At 36.6% G+C, this 18,028-nt stretch overlaps 1 protein-coding gene across 5 annotated transcripts in view; it reads right to left on the bottom strand.

The window, feature by feature from the left end:
• Nucleotides 1–18,028, bottom strand: part of LOC149140852 (histone-lysine N-methyltransferase ATX5-like) — a 114,571-nt gene that overhangs the window by 84,978 nt on the left and 11,565 nt on the right. Inside the window, exon 1 of one of the 5 annotated variants that reach the window (XM_089446934.1) lies at nucleotides 5,472–6,146. The exons of 2 other annotated variants lie outside the window; for them this stretch is intronic. In XM_089446934.1, the coding sequence (XP_089303060.1) occupies nucleotides 5,472–5,565 (94 nt within the window). In that variant the 5' untranslated portion in view covers nucleotides 5,566–6,146. Of the gene's footprint in view, nucleotides 1–2,371; nucleotides 2,447–5,471; nucleotides 6,147–18,028 lie in introns of those variants that run through there. 2 more of the 5 variants (XM_089446930.1, XM_089446931.1) reach the window with 2 other exon arrangements.

The following is an 18,028-nucleotide window of genomic DNA, read 5'->3' as shown; positions in this document are numbered from 1 at the left end:
TTCCTTCTACGTGCACGCGTTTCATGCTTACACGCATTGCTCCTCCCCCGGAGACAGAAAATGTAGTTAAGGTAGAAGCTCATGGCTGCAGCCACAGTGGGGAAAGTCGCGCGCCTCTAAACGTTATGGCTACAAGCGAACGCCGAGAGCTACCAGCCTGTCCTTCGAGTCACCTTCCAGCAATTTTGTGAGTTACTTCATCTTTATGAAACATGTTCTTTCTCGGGATTAATTCTGAAACTGCAACTCTGTCAATAATTCTAAGTGACAACCGTGCCAACTTAGTAAGACGGGGCACACAAGATCATCAAGTTTCATACCATCATAATAATATGGTTGAATTGAATTGGCAATGGAAAATAGTTTTGACGCAGCCGCAGCAGCGAAACTTGAATAGAAGATTGGGAAGGCAAGTATAAAAATGATGAAGGAAAGAGACCAAGTCTGGATAGCAACCAGGTTGCCTCTTCTGCTTCCAGGACTAGACGAATTGGCGCAGATTTGCAATTTGCAAAACACAAAAGAGCACCATACTTCCAATGGATGAAGCCCAACATTTGGAGTCCATGTAGATCGTCTGTCACATCACCCACAATAAAATGGCAGAAAAATAGTTTGGCCAGCTGCCCAAGTATGCCTCCATTATTCAACAGAGCCAACTGCAACAATCGACCAATGCATTCCTTCAGAACAGCATACGCTCTCTTTCATCTTTGAAGATAGTGGGCTAAAAAGCATCACACAAAGGCAGGAACAGAAACAATTAGCACTGAATCTGGAGCGTCTTGCACAGAATCGATAACTTTAGCAAGCCCGGAAGGGCCATTTCTCTTGTCAGATCTGGCCCAAACTATATTACCTACGTCAAACTGTTATAGGTGATGCAAGTCTCCTACTGCAGTTCCAGGTGTTTTAGCTCTTTGAAAAAACTTGACCCACATGCTAAACAGGCTAAAGTCATTACATCGGTGCAGCAGATAGCTTGGAAATCCGAAAATCATGGTCTAGGACCAGACCATGTTCCTGCTAGTTCTCTGCGGTTGTGACCGGCAACAGCTGCTTCAGCCAAACTTTTAGGTTTCCAATCTCTAAATCTATAACTTTAACTCTTTTATACTTTATTCTTTTACTTTTAATGGGACTAGAGTATCTCGTGAAATTGAACTTGATGAAAAGAATGTTCGTCGGCACCACATATAGAGCCTTTGGTTTGTTTTCCATGGCTTATGTATAGAGTCACGGAAACGTGAAGGAAGCATATGAACCTGACGACGACAAGCCCACGGGACTCAAATAGATAAAGGGACCTGGTTTGCAGATTGCTTTGCTTAATAGCCCTCACTTTCTGTTTCAGGGTTTCCATCATCACTGTCAACCTCTCTGCTTTGAAAGCAAGGGGACTGCTGAACAGCAAACGAGGTCTCAAAGCTGATACACTTGCTGTCTGCATGGCTGTGTTCCCGCTTTTGATATATCTTTGGCCTAAAGATCCAATCTCATATGACTATCATTCTAATATTCCATCATTCCATCTGATCTCAGGTTCCATTATTATTAGAAGAGTCCCTTATCCCCACATATCGCACAAGCAAGAGTTGTCAACATCAGTTTAAAGGATCAATCATCGATACAAATTCTGTTCTCTTCCATACTCTTAAGTGCCTCCAGTCCTTATCCATGTGCTACCAGATCAGTGTGTACGTAACTCTTCGTCTTCCTAACATCTATAGGATCCTCTCTATTGTACAAAAGCATCATTTCTCGGTTTCAGTTTATGCAGTATGCCATTCAGTCACCATATGGCATAAAATCATGACTTTCAACATTTAAGAGCATTGACAATCCACCTATTGAAGAGCATTGACAATCCACCTATTGAGGAACTGAATTTTCCTGATTCAAATAATCATCTAGCAGAAGAGAGTATTCTGTCGCATTATTTATTGCTGTTTTATGTATTTTATTAGAAAAATGATAAAGTGATTAAGGGTTGTGAACAGTAAGGACTCAAGCACCTAGACTAACTGCTTCTGCCCTTAATATGTCGCTGCCATGTCAGTGACTTAGGTTTATTAGCAATTTTGCAGTTTTATGAATTGAGTGCAGATGTTCGAAGTTAATCTATGAAAAAGGTGAAAATGAGAAATCAATCGGAAGATCCTTTCGAAGAGCTGTTTCCCAAAGTCACGGTTATCATCCGAAAGGACTATTTTACTATTAAAGAAAACCCAAAAGGGACACATTTCAGAAGCCAACCATGTACTTAACATATAGCTGTACTAAAAACGGTTAATGATATTAGGAGCTTTGTGATAGAACAACAAATTATGAGGCAAATCATGGAGAGCAGTGAGCATTTTAGAGAGCGTACAAGTATCGTGGAAGGAATCCATAGGAATGCTAGCACTAACAGCCCGGGCTTCACATCCACTGAGCCAACTCCAACTACCATGTAAGCTACAGTAATCCACATCCATTGAAGTTAGAATTCAATAATCAGGGGAAGTTCCACGCGGATTTTCCAGACAACTTTACTCAATATCCACTGAAGCTGAAATCCATTAATTAGAGGAAAACATTTCATGCAATATAGTAAACTCGGGTTGGATTAAAGAGTTCTGTAGAGAAGAAATTTGAAATCAGGTAACCTCTAAGAATAGCGACTGACAAAGTTAAGATGATATCCATGTGCACGCTCCAAGAATTTCAAGGGTAGACTATTCCTAACGCAGAAGAATTGGGTACTTGTTTTGCTGTGGAAAATGTGTCCTGTAATACGTCTAACAGCTTAACAACTTGAAGTCATAAATTCATAGAGGTAAACGCCCCATAGAAAACAATATATGTTCTACGCTGGTGAAAAAAGAATCTTGAAACTCCATAATAAATTGGCCCTTTGATTAGTGCGTTAACAAGAGTTAATTCCACCCGTAAGGACATTTTTCCACAAGCTTAGAACACATATTGTTCCCATTAATTAAGAGATAACAGTTGACATATAGTTAAAATAAATAATGATCGAATGACAGTAGGAGCTTACAATGAACAAAAAATTCAAGAGGGGAAGCATGGAGAACAGTGAAACTTTTAGAAGGGTACAGCACAACGGTATCGCGGAAACAAATAGTGCTCCGATGAATCCGTAGGAACGCTGACGAATAAAGCCCAGGACTTCCTGTAAGCTACAATCAATGATATCCACTGAAGAAGAAATTCATAATTAGCGGAAGTTCTGTGCAAGCTTTGCAGGCAAAATGTAAATTTGGATTGAATTGAATTTGGATCAAACAAGTTGCCCAGAAGTAATTGGAATCGCACATGCTTTCAGAATTGCTGTACAAAGTTAATATACAGACGCATGCTCCAACAATTGCAAGGATACACTAATTGCTACGCAAAACAAAATTTACATGTTCTCTGTATGGCAGTGGACAATATATGGTCATTTACATGCAGGATGAAGACGGAAGAGTAAGAAAAGTACGTATTTTTAGGCGTGTGGTAAAACAAAACATTAAAACAAATTACCGATGCTGAATAATAAAATGAAAGGAATATCAAGCAAACAATTAGTACCACCCGCAAGGATAATCATGGATGCCCTGTGTTGTAGGCAATTGGTTCAAAATGAGGAGAGGCACGTGCAGCCTACGAGAAAAATGATTTGTATGTGATTAAAATTCCAAAAAAGCTTTGCAGATTAAGCAACGAATCTTAAAAGGTAAGGTGAAATTGACAACAAACTCTATAGAGTAAAACTAAGATTGAACTTGAACCAGACATCGTCGTGTTTAAAATGTTATAATAACCGTTTTAAAAAATTCCTCTATGGAGCCTCTTAAGCTGAATAAGTATGTTTTTTAGACTCGTGTAAAACAAAATATTAACAAAATACTACTCTTGAATAATAAAATGAATGTAATATAAAAAAATATGTAATTCACACTCGTGGAAAACAAACTAAAAACAGTGTTAGTTACTCCCATAAGCACAGTGTAGTGTAGTTAATTAGTTGAAATGTGAAGGGAGGCCACAGTAACCAACAAAACATTACAAGTAAGGTGAGAATATATATTAAAAAAGAAAAACTATGACAAAAGAGGGGAAAAAAGAAAGACCCTCAAAACAACACACTAGCTTAAGGTGGAAATATATATGCGCAAAAACTTAGGTTGGACTTGAATTAAGAAACACTCCGCAAAGTAACAAACAAGATTATAATTAAGGTGAGAAAATATAAAAGGCAAATACTCAGACGGGACTTGAATAAGACATCGTCGCGTTTCAAGTCTACATGCGGTTTTAAAAGTTCCTCTATTGAGCCCGCGAAGCCGAAGAAAACTTGAACGTGTATGGTTCTCGCCGAAACTGACTGTAACATGCTTCCAGTTAAAACTTCTATGGGATCTCGAAGAAGAAAAATTCAATAACATAGTCAAATCTAGTAGCAGCACTGTATGAAACGAGGGGCAACGGACTCCATGAAATTCACTATAACGTGTTTCCAGTTAAAGCTTTTATGGCGTCTCGAAGAAGAACAATTGAATAAAATAGTCAAATCTAGTAGCAACACTCTCTGAAACCAGGGGCAACGGACAAACGCGTTGATTAAAACCAGGCTAGGTATAAGTAAATTGAGTCCAAAAAACATTCGAATAAAGATTTTGATGCATAATTTGGTAAAAATGGGGACTCCGATCTATAAACATATGATATTAGACAAAAACACGGGTTGGTTTGTTTGAGGATAGAAAAATACAACAGTTAAAACGCACAGGAGAGAGAAGGAAGATTCGAGTAATAAATTGTTAAACTCGAACTCTTGGAACTGGGTTTGATGGGAAATTGAAAAAATAGAAAACAATGAACTCCTGATGTATTCATGTAGAAATTTCAATGATAGATGCAGTATCGTCGTCAAAGGTAGAGGCGACCAGATAATGTACCAGTTTACAGTCAAAACAGATTTAAGGAATAAATCAAGTGATCCATAGCAAAGAACCTACAATTGTGCTTAAACGAATGTTTCTGGACGCCAGTGAATCGAAACAATCGGCATTGAGCCTATGCTGGCAAAGAAATGGGGTATAATTGAAACACATTAATCCAGAATTTGACAGCCACCCTTCCCAACTCTGCTTCCAGACATATATAAGGCATCTTGGTAATGAAACAACGGAAACAAAGAAAACAACTGGACTTTCATTTAAAAAATAACCGAAAGCTTTAACGGACGGCACGAAAATTCCGCAATCCTATGGACTTCAAATAAATTTGTGCGAAACCAAGCTGTTTTTACAGGTTTTTTTCTCTCTGATTCGGGCAACCTTTAAAACTGTAGAGATTCGCGGTCAAAACATGTAGAGGTTTTCAATAAGCGCTTTTAACCAAAAGCGACAACAAAGGGTCCGTAATCAAAAAAAGCGAACACATAAAATACAGAAGACCGAATAATTACCCGCAAAACTCACCTGAATTTTCGCTCTGCAAACGCCTCAAATTTTCCTCTCTACATCTTCGATTCCTTACGTTTCCTACGCGAATGTAAAGTTGTTCGAAGTACATTGAAGAAGCAAATTTGACCTCCAAATCCGAAGCCAACCTCAGTTTCCAAGCTCTACGATTGGGAGAAGAATAGAATGTGAAATAAGTATGGAACCTAGGCCATATTTAACTCCAGAACCGTCGTCCGAATCGCAAAATCACGGCGCAACCGACAATACACGAACCACTTTCTTTCTGATAATGCGATCCTTCATCAATTACCATGCGGAATCGCAGATATGCCAACTTCCCCTTCTCTGCGCCGCAGTGTCGAACAAGGTTAACACGGCCATGAAAATAGCACCCACCCAATAATGCTCACTACGCTATAAATTCAGAACAATTTTGAAAGAAATCCACGTTTTGCTGGAAGGGTTTATGTGGTACGCGCATATCTAACTTAAGGGAATAAATCAAAAGGCGACGACCCAGAGCCGGTTCCAACCCTTCATTAAAGATCCCGCGGTGCACAAGATTTTGTGGAAGTAGGGACGAACGGCAGTTAAACAGTCGATAGCTGTGTGTAAATTGGCACGCAGATTTCTGTTTATAATTTCTTCGAGCGAAGCGCACATGAGGGGAGTGGATCCATTCTTAACCCTCGAGTTACCGTGATCTAATCTTAAGCCGTCCATTTATTAAAGAGCAGTAGGGATAAAAATAAGCATTTGTGACTTAGAATTTTTAAAAATAAAATAATATGTGTTAATTATTTTATTTTTATATTATTTATTGATATTTCAAATCTTTAATTATATAAAAAAACAGATTTGGTAAAAGCAAACCCTCCCCTTGGCTCACGTTTCAGAGTTTCCGACGCGTTTACCATATCTAGATTTTCATTTGGTATCATTTGCCACCATTGGAAAATAGTGGGGATGTTCGTATAAAATATACAATTGATACGTTATGCATATGAACCTTCTGATCAAGGTTTCCATCTTAACGGAACTCATTAGAATTATTGTCATAGGCGTGGGCTCACGTGATCTGTGCTTGCTGGCTGGAAAAGGGGCCAGATATGAAGATTGGCATTTTCTTCTAAATTTGAAACTCCGATGTAAACTTTTGCTTTACAAAAGGCTGATAGCGATCTATTTTTATTATTGAGAGCCTGGATTTAATATATTCAATATAAATACGCACTAACACGTGATAATTATAGTATTAAGATGGTTTCGCTTTTAAGAGAGAAATTTCAATATTTTCTCTCGAAAATGGTGAACAAATGAGGCAAAACTCTCCCAGCGTAGCGTTATCCGCATCTTTATAATAAGGAAGATATCATGGAAATTAAGAATTAAAAAAGTCACGAGGGTGAGTGTGAGAACGCTAATTCGATTGTCTAGAGCAAAGCAGCTTGATTAAAAATTATTTTGAAATAGAAAAGGGCTTGTGCAGTGGAAACATATAAATGAATGAGTGTAAGGTTCGCTGATTTTTAACGTTTTAAATATTAATTGTGTAGTTGGATATGATGTTTTCTTCTCGATGGGAAATGGGAATATTTTATAGCTTTGTATGTTTTTTTTATGGTTATAAAGTAAGTGTTTGTACATGTTATAAGTGATTTAAAAGAGGGAAAGGGGGATATTTTATAGTTTTAGAAGTTATTTTTAGATTTTATAAGATAAGCGTATTTTTTATTATTATTGATTTTAATTACAATATAACTATTTTATTATTATGTTAAAAGTTATTCCAAGATATTATAATATAGGATTATTTAGCTTCTGTGTGTCTCTCTCTACACCCACATATTCCATTTTATATAGGAAGACATGATGAGTATTGAGCAAGCAAGTATTATCATAACCAATTAACTATTATGTTAGTAGGAGACATGACTCACTTGTGCTTGCCCTCACTAGCATAAGGATGATGTTATGATAGGACTTATATGTTATGGCATACTAAACCTCACAGCGAATGAGGGATAACACAAAGGAAGGATAGGAGATTCTACATTCAAAAAAAAATATTCCAAGATGCCACAAGATAGTTGTAACCTAACTCTTGTTTCAAATACACACACCCATTTGTTTCAAATACACACACACCCATTTGTTTCAAATACACACACACCCATACACCACCACATATCAGAGAGGAAGGAAGGCCAGGTAAGCAAGCATGCTCACCTTGCAACTAATCGACCCTTAAGTTAGTAGGAGACCATTCCCTCATGGTTTCCCAACATAAAGGTTAGCATGCTCACCTTGCAACTAATCGACCCTTAAGTTAGTAGGAGACCATTCCCTCATGGTTTCCCAACATAAAGGTTAGCAGGAGACACCATTCCCTCATGGTTTCCCAACATAAGGATCATTCTATATTTTAGGTTGTGGATCAACCCTTGTAACTAATGTGGGATAACACATAAGAAGGATAGGAGATCTTATAGTCATATAGGCTATTCCAAGTTGCCATAAGAAAGGCATATTTGGCACTTATTTCACACACACCATGTGGCATAGAGGAAGAGGGGAATGTCAAGCAAGTAAATGTAATTACCCCACAACCAATCAATCGTTATGTTAGTAACAAACACTGCCCCCTTGTGGCTTCCCCCATTTGCATAAGGATCATGCTATGTTGGGACTCATACACTACCGCAAACCATCCTCACAACTAATGTGGGATAACACAAAAGGAGGAGAGTAGATTTTGTACGCATAAAAGCTACTTCAAGACACCATAAAATAGGTGCATCCAACTCTTGTTTCATTATTGCACACCACATCTAACATAGGAGGGGAATGTCAAGTGAGCCAATGTAAATCACCTCATAACCAATAAACCATTATGTTAGTACAAGATATCACTCCCTTATACCTTCCCCCATTTTCATAAAGACCAAACCATGTTGCGACTTATATGCAGTCATAGACCAGACCTCACAATAAATGAGGGGTAACACAAAAGGAAGGGAGTTGATTTATAGTGAGAAGCTATTACATGATGCCACAAGATAGTTGTGTCTAACTCTTATGAACACACCCACCCTTATATACCATGTCCACAAAAGGCGAGGGGAAGGTCAAGTAAGCAAGTGTAATCACCCTACAACTAATCACCATTTAAGCTAGTAGGAGATACCACTCCCTTATGACTATCTAACATAAGGACCATGATATGTCAGGACATATATGTTGTTGTAGACCATCATGTTAGTTTTTGTAGCTTTGAAAAGTGGTATGGTCTCTATTGGTGTCTACAAGGCTAAGGAACACAAGAGGATAATTATCTCCAAGACCCAGAAAAAGTTTCTAAGGAAAATGTCTTAATTAGATTAATTAGCCAGTTTTTAATTATTTTCCCAAGTCTAACTTAGGAAAAGTGGTTAATTAAATCAAATTAATTGAGACAAAATCGATTTTGCTCTAGTGACTTCTAGAAAATTCATGAGAAGCGGTCAAGATGATCTTAGCCATTGATTGGAATTAAATCATAGCCATTGATTCGTTAATTAGAGATTATAAGAGCAAATCGATGGGGTACTTAGAGAACGCATTCGAGACACAGGATCGCAATGACAGCAAGGGCACAATGATAGCGTGGAGGACACCAACAGTAGGGTTTCAACAGGAAATTGAGGAGAGGATTTCTGGAGAAATTCTTCACAAAGATTCCGAAATTTCGAGAGAATGAAGGAGGACGAATTATTTTCCAAGAGGGAGGCTAATTCAGCTAGTACAAATTGTTGAAGCTATAGTTCGATTTCCAGTTGCCGAAGGAGGTGCAAGTGCCTTTAGTGTGTTGTTGGAGGCAGTATATTTGTCGGAACAATTTTTTCAAAGGCTAAGCAAATTCTAGAGAAGGTTGTGTGCATTTCCAGTCTTCCAGTGCGAGTTGTTGGAGGAGCTGTGAATTATACAAAGTGGGCCAAGTTGTTTTGCAGAAGGAAATATTGTATTTCTAATTCAATTTTGCCAGTAGGAGTGAAGAAATATATTTGTCAAAGCTTTGATAGTAAGAGGCAAACAGTTGTTGTAATTCTCAATTTGTTGAAGATTTATTAATAATATAAACCCTCATCTACATAACTCGGGTTTTTCCAGGGAATATTGTCCAAAAATATCAGTGTCAAAATTTTATGTGTGCGCATTATTTTCTCAGTTCCTGTTATTATTGGTGAAAATCGTAGTAGTTATTTTATTCATTATTTGTCGTAATTAATTTCTAACGACAAATAATCTACGTTAGATAGAAAAATAATTTCTAGTAGCTGCAATTAAGGAAATTTCACACATCCCTTGCAACCAATGTGGGATAACACACAAGGAAGAGGTTATAATCATAAACTGTATTCCCAGTTGCCATAAGATAAGTGTATCTTACTCTTGTTTCACACACAACACATCCCATAGAGGACAAGGGGAACATCGAGAAAGCAAGCATAATCACCCAAAAAATCAATCAACCTTTATGTTAGAAGAAGGCACCACTCCCTTGTGGTTTACCTAATTGGCATAAGGATCATTCTATGCTAAGACTTATATGTTGTTATAAACCAACCTCGTGACTAATGTGGGATAACATGGGAGGAGGAGAGAACATTTTATAATCATGGAAGTTATTCCAAGACACCACAAAATAGGTGTATCTTTTCACACACACAATCCACACACCACATCCAATAGAGGAGGAGGGAAGGGTTAAGCAAGAAAGCATAATCAACTTGCATCCATTTGACAATTATGTTAGTAGGAGACACCACTCCCCTATGGTTGCACCCGTTGGCATAAGGATCATGGTATGTTGGAACTTATACACAAGCAATAACCAACCCTAGCAACCAATGTGGGATAACATATAAGGAGAACAGGAGAATTCATAATCGTAGAAGTTGTTTCAATAACTGCAAGATAGGAGTAATTGATTCTTGTTTCACATACACATTCTATGATAACACATCCCACAAAGAGGAGAGATTTAAACAAGAAAACATAATCACACTGCAACCAATTAACCATTATGTTAGTAGAAGACACCACTTCATTGAGGTTACAACCATTATTGTAAGGATCATAGTACTTGTTATGACTGATATATTATTACCAACCAAGCCTCATAAACAATGTGGGATAACTCATAAGGAGGAGAGGACATTCTACAATCATAGAAACTATTCCAATATGCCAGGAGATTATTGTATCCAACTCTTGTTTCACATGCACACATACCCATAAACAATGTCCCTTGAAGATGAGGGGAATGCCAAGCAAGTAAGCATAATCACCTCATGACTAATCAGCCATTATGTGAGTAGGAGGCACAACTCCTTTGTGGTTGTCCCTGTTGGCATATAGATCATGGTAGGTTGGTACTTACAAGTTGTCATGGACCAACCCTTACAACCAATGTCAGATAACAAAGAAGAAGTAGGGAAGATTTTATAGTTGTAGGAGTTGTTCCAAGATGCCATAAGATAGGCATATTTGACTTTTATTTCACAAACATAGAGACCAACACATCTCGCACATCTCACATAGGAGAAAGGAAAGCCAAGAAAGAGAGCATAATCACCCTACAACTAATCAATCATTATGTCAATTAGAGACATTGCTTCTTTGTGGGTACCCCCATTGGCATAAGGATCATGCTATGTTGAGACATATATATTGTTGTGAGCCAACCCTTGCAATCAATGTAAAATCACACATAAGAAGAAAGATTTCATAATTATAGAAGCTATTCCAAGGCACCACAAGGTAGGTGTATCTGACTCTTATTTCACACACACACGCACACACGTGTGCATATGCACACATCATGTTCCAAAGAGAAGGAGGGCTAGAATGTCGAGCAAACAAGCATAATCACCCTACAACGAATCAACTAGTATTTTAGTAGGAGACACCACTCTCTTGTGGTTGTCTCTATCAGCATAAGGACCATCATAAATCCATCTTATCTCTAGATCTACCAAGCATCGAGAGCGATCAAATATCTCAAGATGTAAACCATTTTCTAGGTGCAAAAACTTGAAAGAGTTGTACCTCAAGAGATTTGATTCCTCTAGCATATTGGTAGATTTGGAGTTAAAATGGATATATACTAGTTTTGAGCAACACTAATAAAATGTTAACTTTTAGAATCTTTTTTATTTTAACTTGTTTTATAGTATATATATATATATATATTGATCAAATGCCTACATACTTCAAACACCTGAGATCCAGACAAGGACAATGCAAGACCTGATGTTGGCAATCAGCTTGCTCTTGTTTCTTCATCGTCATCACAAGGGGAGTGGCGCAAGGTAGAGAAAAAAGAAAGGGAGAAAAACATGACTTTTCTCTTCATCTGTATATTAGTTTGTTTTTATATGAACCTTTGATCAGCAGTCATGGACTTGTTGATGTAATGCGCCACAACATATGCAACATATAATTTTGTTTTCATTAATAAAATTACCATTTTTTTCCTGGGAATATATATATATATATATATATTGATATTGAAATATTTTATTTATGATTCCCTTTATCCACATTAAAAGGTGAATACATGCCCTCTCATATTCGAAAATGATAGTAAAATATTTTTTTATTAATATATTTTGTTTTATATATTACATGTAAACTAAACATTGAATGGGTTACATATCATGTAATATCAATAATATTATTTTCTGTCAACACCATATTAAGTAGTGAAGAAATTACATATCTCCCTCATAAAAAAAAAAAATGATTTTCTTTTTACTTTCAATTATTTTATCTCTATATAAAGTTGGTGTAAAATTAAGTGAAAATTGAATTATTTTATTGTGGTCAACATTAAATCGTTGTTTCTATTTGGATTATTACGTGAGAAATCTCTGGGTTGTAGAGTGCCTCTCAACACAATCATGCAATGTTGGGACTTATATGTTGCAATGAACCAACCCTCACAACCAGTGTGGGATATACACAAAGAGAGGAATTTTTATAACCATAAAGTTATTCCAAGAGACCATGAGATAAGTGTATCCAACACTTGTTTCACACCCACACATCAAATTCTAGAGAGGAGTGGGGTTGGTGCATGGAACAAACAAACATAATCACCCCACAACCTATGAACCATTATGTTAATAGGAGACACCCTTCCCTTGTGGCTATCCCCATTGTCATAAAGATCATGTTATTTAAGACTTAAATTTCATCATGAATTGCCCCTCGAAACTGATGTGGGATAATACAGAAGGAGGAGAGGAGATTATATAGTCATAGAATTTATTCCAAGACGCCACAAGATATATATATTCAACTCTTCTTTCACACAAAAACACACAATGCATTCCAAAATAGTAGGAGGGTTGGAACATAGAGAAAACAAGCATAATCACCCTACAACCAATTAATCATTATCTTAGTAGGAAATATCACTCTCTAGGGCTATCCCCATTGGCATTAGGGTCATGCTATGATGGTACTTATATGTTGTCATGAACCAAGACCCACAGCTAACAATGGATAACACACAAGGAGAAGAGGGATGGCTATAGTCATAGAAATCATTCCAAGATACCACTAGATATGCATATCTAGCTCTTGTTTCACACGCACACCCACACCACATCACATGAAGGAGGATGGAACATCAAGCAAGCAAGTATAATCACCATGCAAACAATCAACCATTATGCTAGTAGGAGACAACACTCCATTTTTCATGTTGTCTTTTATATAATGATCATGTTATCCTGGGACATAAGCTATTGTAAACCAACACTAACAACCAATGTGGGATAACACACAAGGAGGATAGAATATATGATCATGCTATGTTGGGACTTATATTCTATTGTAAACCAACACTGACAATCAATGTGGGATGACACACAAGCAGGATAGGATATTTTACAGTCATAGAAGCTACTTGAAGACACCACAAGCTAGGTGCATATAACTTTTGTTTTACACACACACATCCACACACCACATTCCATAAATGAGGGAAGGGTCGAGTAAGCAAGCATAATCACCCCATAACCAATAAACCATTTTGTTAGTAGGAGACATCACTCCCTTGTGGTTTCCCCCATTGGCATAAGGATCATGCTATGTTGGGACTTATACATAGTCACTAGCCAATCTTGGGAATCAACATGTGATAACACATCAGCATAGATCCATCTTAATCACAGATCTAACATGAGCTGAGAAGGATCAAATTTCTTTAGGTGCAAACTTATTTTAGAATGCAAAAAACATTGTGTAATTTTTTTTTGTTTAAATTGTATTTTTGAATGTTATAGAGATTACATAACATGTGTATTGAGTCATTTTATCAGTTCACATTAAATTGTTTTTTAATTATTAATATATTTTAAAATATATGTCAATATTAATTCATATTAAAATATTTTACTTATAACTCGGATGGGATATTTTATTCTATATGACATTAAAATATTTTCTTTTAACATTTTTTTATATATAGATATATATGAAGTTAATATCGTGTTAAAATATTTTTGAAAAGTATAAAGTTTAAACATCTTACTCGAATATATTACTTTACATGAAATTATATTAGGTTATATGGACAACTAATTAGATATGCATAGCATATTTTACATTACTTTTCTATTTAGAGAATATTTTATTTTTATTTTAAGAGGGACAGACATACTTAGACATCACCTTCAGACTGGGTTGTAAAATGAGCCTCTAAGCTCAACAAGGAGGAGAGGAGATTATATAGTCATAGATTATATTCCAATATGCCAGAATATAAACATATACGACACTTGTTTCTCATGAAGGTGACGCAGGAAAACCCTGCTTTTACCCACAGTATGCATATTGAAATGCATAAACCATTTTGCCCCAGGAATTAATATGACTTACCGGGTCAAATCTTCATTAGATAATGGTTAAGGCCCCTTTTATTAAAACTCAGTGGAATGATTTATCAAACTAACCACAGATCAATCCTTTCATCATCAGGACTTAATGACTCTTATAATCTTTTTATTAATCTTTAATATCAGCACTCTTTATACATCCACTATCATTAAGCTTTCATTAAACCTTCATTAATCTTAATGCCCGCACATATAACTAAACCCCATAAACCTTTATTAACTTTGGGTCATACACAGGCTTAACCCACAAATCAGCTATCGGCGCTTTAATACTATTATAAACCTTTTATAATAGAATCCGCATAAACCATGTGTAAACATACCTTTGCGTGTTCCTTCATTACTTAGCACATTTCTCGAGGCTTCCTTTATCGCGATCGCAATCACAATTCTTCGCGGGTCACACTAACACATGACTTCCTCCATCGCATCTGATATGTGATAACACATTGGATTCCAAACTACAATAAACCCGAGTCCATTACCTTCTCAACTCCGTTCTATATCGCATATCGCAAATGCTCATCGCAATGTCACATATTGCAAGGGTTAAGGGTCATGGCACATCTACTATGGAATACTTGCAACACAATCAAATCTCCGATCGCATCGGAAATCGCAATCGCCCATCGCATTTCACATGTTGCAAGACTTGTGGCTCAAGGTTAAGTCCTCCCTTTGGAATATTGCGATGCGAGATTTAATAGCAGTCCTCCACCGTTGATCTGAGCACCCGATCCAACGGTTAATAATAAGATCACATTTCGCAATCGCAACTCGCTTGCGGCCGGGGTTTACCCACCGCTATAATATGTTGCAATGCGACACAACTTCCTCCCTTCTTCCAGATCCAACGGCTCCTGTACACTAACACTTCATTTCTTCATTCATCTCTTTATTTGGGTTATATGCCATTCTTCAATGTTTCACTGTGGTTTCGTTTATTTCAATGGTTCTCGTGCTTCCACTGTTCCGTTGTGCAACTCCTCCTGAGCTTAACTCTATGTGTTTCTTTGATCAAGATCGCTCCAAACCATTACTTGGGTTCTTCGAATGGATTCAACGATCCATTACGTTCCTCTATATTATTCTTCTCCTCTGTGTATTTGGTTGGACTCTGCCTGCACACATATGTTATACAAAATACTCTGGTTCATATATAACTTTAACATTTGATATTCAAATCACACATTTACACACTTTGGAATTAAATCTCTATATATGTACATACAACCAATAATTACATAACAGTACTCTCTATCCCTCTTTGGCCTGATCTTCTAATTACAGTGGCCTCTGATTTACAAGTTGCCCGTAGGCTTATAGTGACACTCCAATTATCTAACCTGTTATCTATCTAATCTATCCAGCCAACCTCTGTCTATGCCTTTTTGGCTTGCATTTATACAGAAGGATTCTAAAACCAATTCGTGGTTTAGATCCATAAACCTCTCAACAAAATCCTAAAATCTCTTCCTTATCCCTAAAGATTCTCTCAAATCCACAAAATCATGAACTAACTCCTAATCTGAGTTTTACAATCAATTCTCAAATCCCTCAATTCTCTCAACTATCCTAAATCTCTCATATTCTCCTATATTCGAGAATATTTACAAATATGCCTCACTACATTCAATTAAATCCTATTCTAGCTTTTCTCATTAAAATCACTCAAAACTCTTAATAATTACATTAATTCAATACTTAGGAAACCAACTTCCCTGAATTACAAGGCCCCCTATGTCTACTAAAATACAATGATAATGTTGAGCTGAATGCTCCTGCATCAAAAGGAGTGAGGGTGGTCAAGCAAGAAAGCATAATCACCCTAGAACCAGTCAAAAAATAATTTAGTAGGAGACTATACACCCTTATGGCTATCCCCATTGTCACAAGGATCATGGTATGTTGAGGCTTACAAGTTCTTATGGAATAACCCTCACAACCATTATGGGATAGAACACAAGAAAGAGAGAAACTTTTATAGTCATGGAAGTTATTCCAAGATGCCATAAGATGGGTGTATATGACCCTTGTTTCACATTTATACACCCACACATTGTATGCCATAGTATTTACCTTTTCACATGAGTGGAAGTCATCGAAGGTGTTTCAATAGTAGTAGAAGTGTGAATTCAACAAACTTTGAAGGAAAAACAACATGGAATTCTGAAAATTTGTGCCTGTGTTATAATTCATGTATTAACATACAACAACATTGGATAAAGAACATAAGGTCCATGACAAAGAAATGTAATAGGAACAAGCATGCAACAAGAAGGGTTTAAGGTGAGCCTTTGTAGATGGAATATGGATCAACAAAGAACACAAGTTTGAAGTTAGGCATGCCAACCCTATAATTCAAGAGCATGATAATAAGTGCAAATGGAAAGCATGATGAATGCACATGGTAGTGAACATATGTGGCCAAGGAAAAATTCCATCGAAGATGGAAAATCATGAAGGAAGGTGAAAAAATGGTTGAAAATTTGAAGCACCAAGGAGGATGAAAAATTGTTAAGTTAACAAGTTGGATGATGGATCTAAAGAGTTGAAGAAAGAAGGTGAAAAGTAACCAAGGGAAATGAACAATTGGATAGGCTAAGAATAAATAGGATGGAAACCTAAACAATGGGGTTATCTAGTATTGAGAGATAGAGTTAGAGGTAGAGAGTTCACCAAGAGCCATAATAAAGCAACGAAGCTCATCACTATACATTTGTATTTTTGAATAAGTAGAATATTTCCCCTTACATTATGCTGAGTGATTATGTGATGTGTTTATGAAATATGTTTCTTTATTTTCATGTAGCCTACTCAAGTTGTTTTCATTACCAATAACTATACCTATTCTTTTGTGGGAGTGTGAGAAGATATTATTGAATATGCCCATTATATGACCTCAAATGCATTAGAATGAATTCCCTCTCAATCAAGATCCCCATCACTTTCATTATGTTTTGAATTCAATAGAGAAAAATGACCCAATCAATAAATATATTCATTGTTTCTTTCATTAGACATAGATCACACTACCTGGGGGTGTTGAACCATGTAGACTACAATGTTGTGCATTATGCAAACTCAAACAATGTAATTGGCATAATTGAAACCTATTATATAGTTGATGGTTTACTACCAATCGTGGCCTTGCATGCACTGCCACTAGCATAGCCACTACCCTTAGCACATGAACCTCGACACAGACTTCAACTAGGTTATTAGTAGCTACCATAGGTGTACCCACTACAATGGGAAAATATATATGTAGTGCAATCCATGTCGCCATGACTATTGATAGCACCATACTATTTTAGAGGTGGTAAATGGGAATGCGCAACATGCAGCTACTAGTAAATTTATGAAACCAATCATAAAGTACGTATTACTTGTGCACCACATGATTAGCAAGTTGCAAACATTAACTACATTAAGGTGATTTTGATTGGTGAAACAAACATGTACAAGATCTAAGTGCAATATCATTGTAAGCAATTGATACAACAATGGAAGGTATGCCTATTGCAAATGTGGATGTTCACACTAGAGAAAACCCTAAGGGTTATGAACATGGATTAATACCACCTACACAATATACAAATATTATAAAATGTTCCAAAGTCA

Source organism: Pinus tabuliformis, chromosome X (assembly GCF_031772625.1).
Source record: "Pinus tabuliformis cultivar Carrire ecotype Pingquan chromosome X, CPIR1, whole genome shotgun sequence".
Lineage (NCBI taxonomy): Eukaryota > Viridiplantae > Streptophyta > Pinopsida > Pinales > Pinaceae > Pinus > Pinus tabuliformis.
This window is presented reverse-complemented; position numbering and strand designations above follow the sequence as displayed.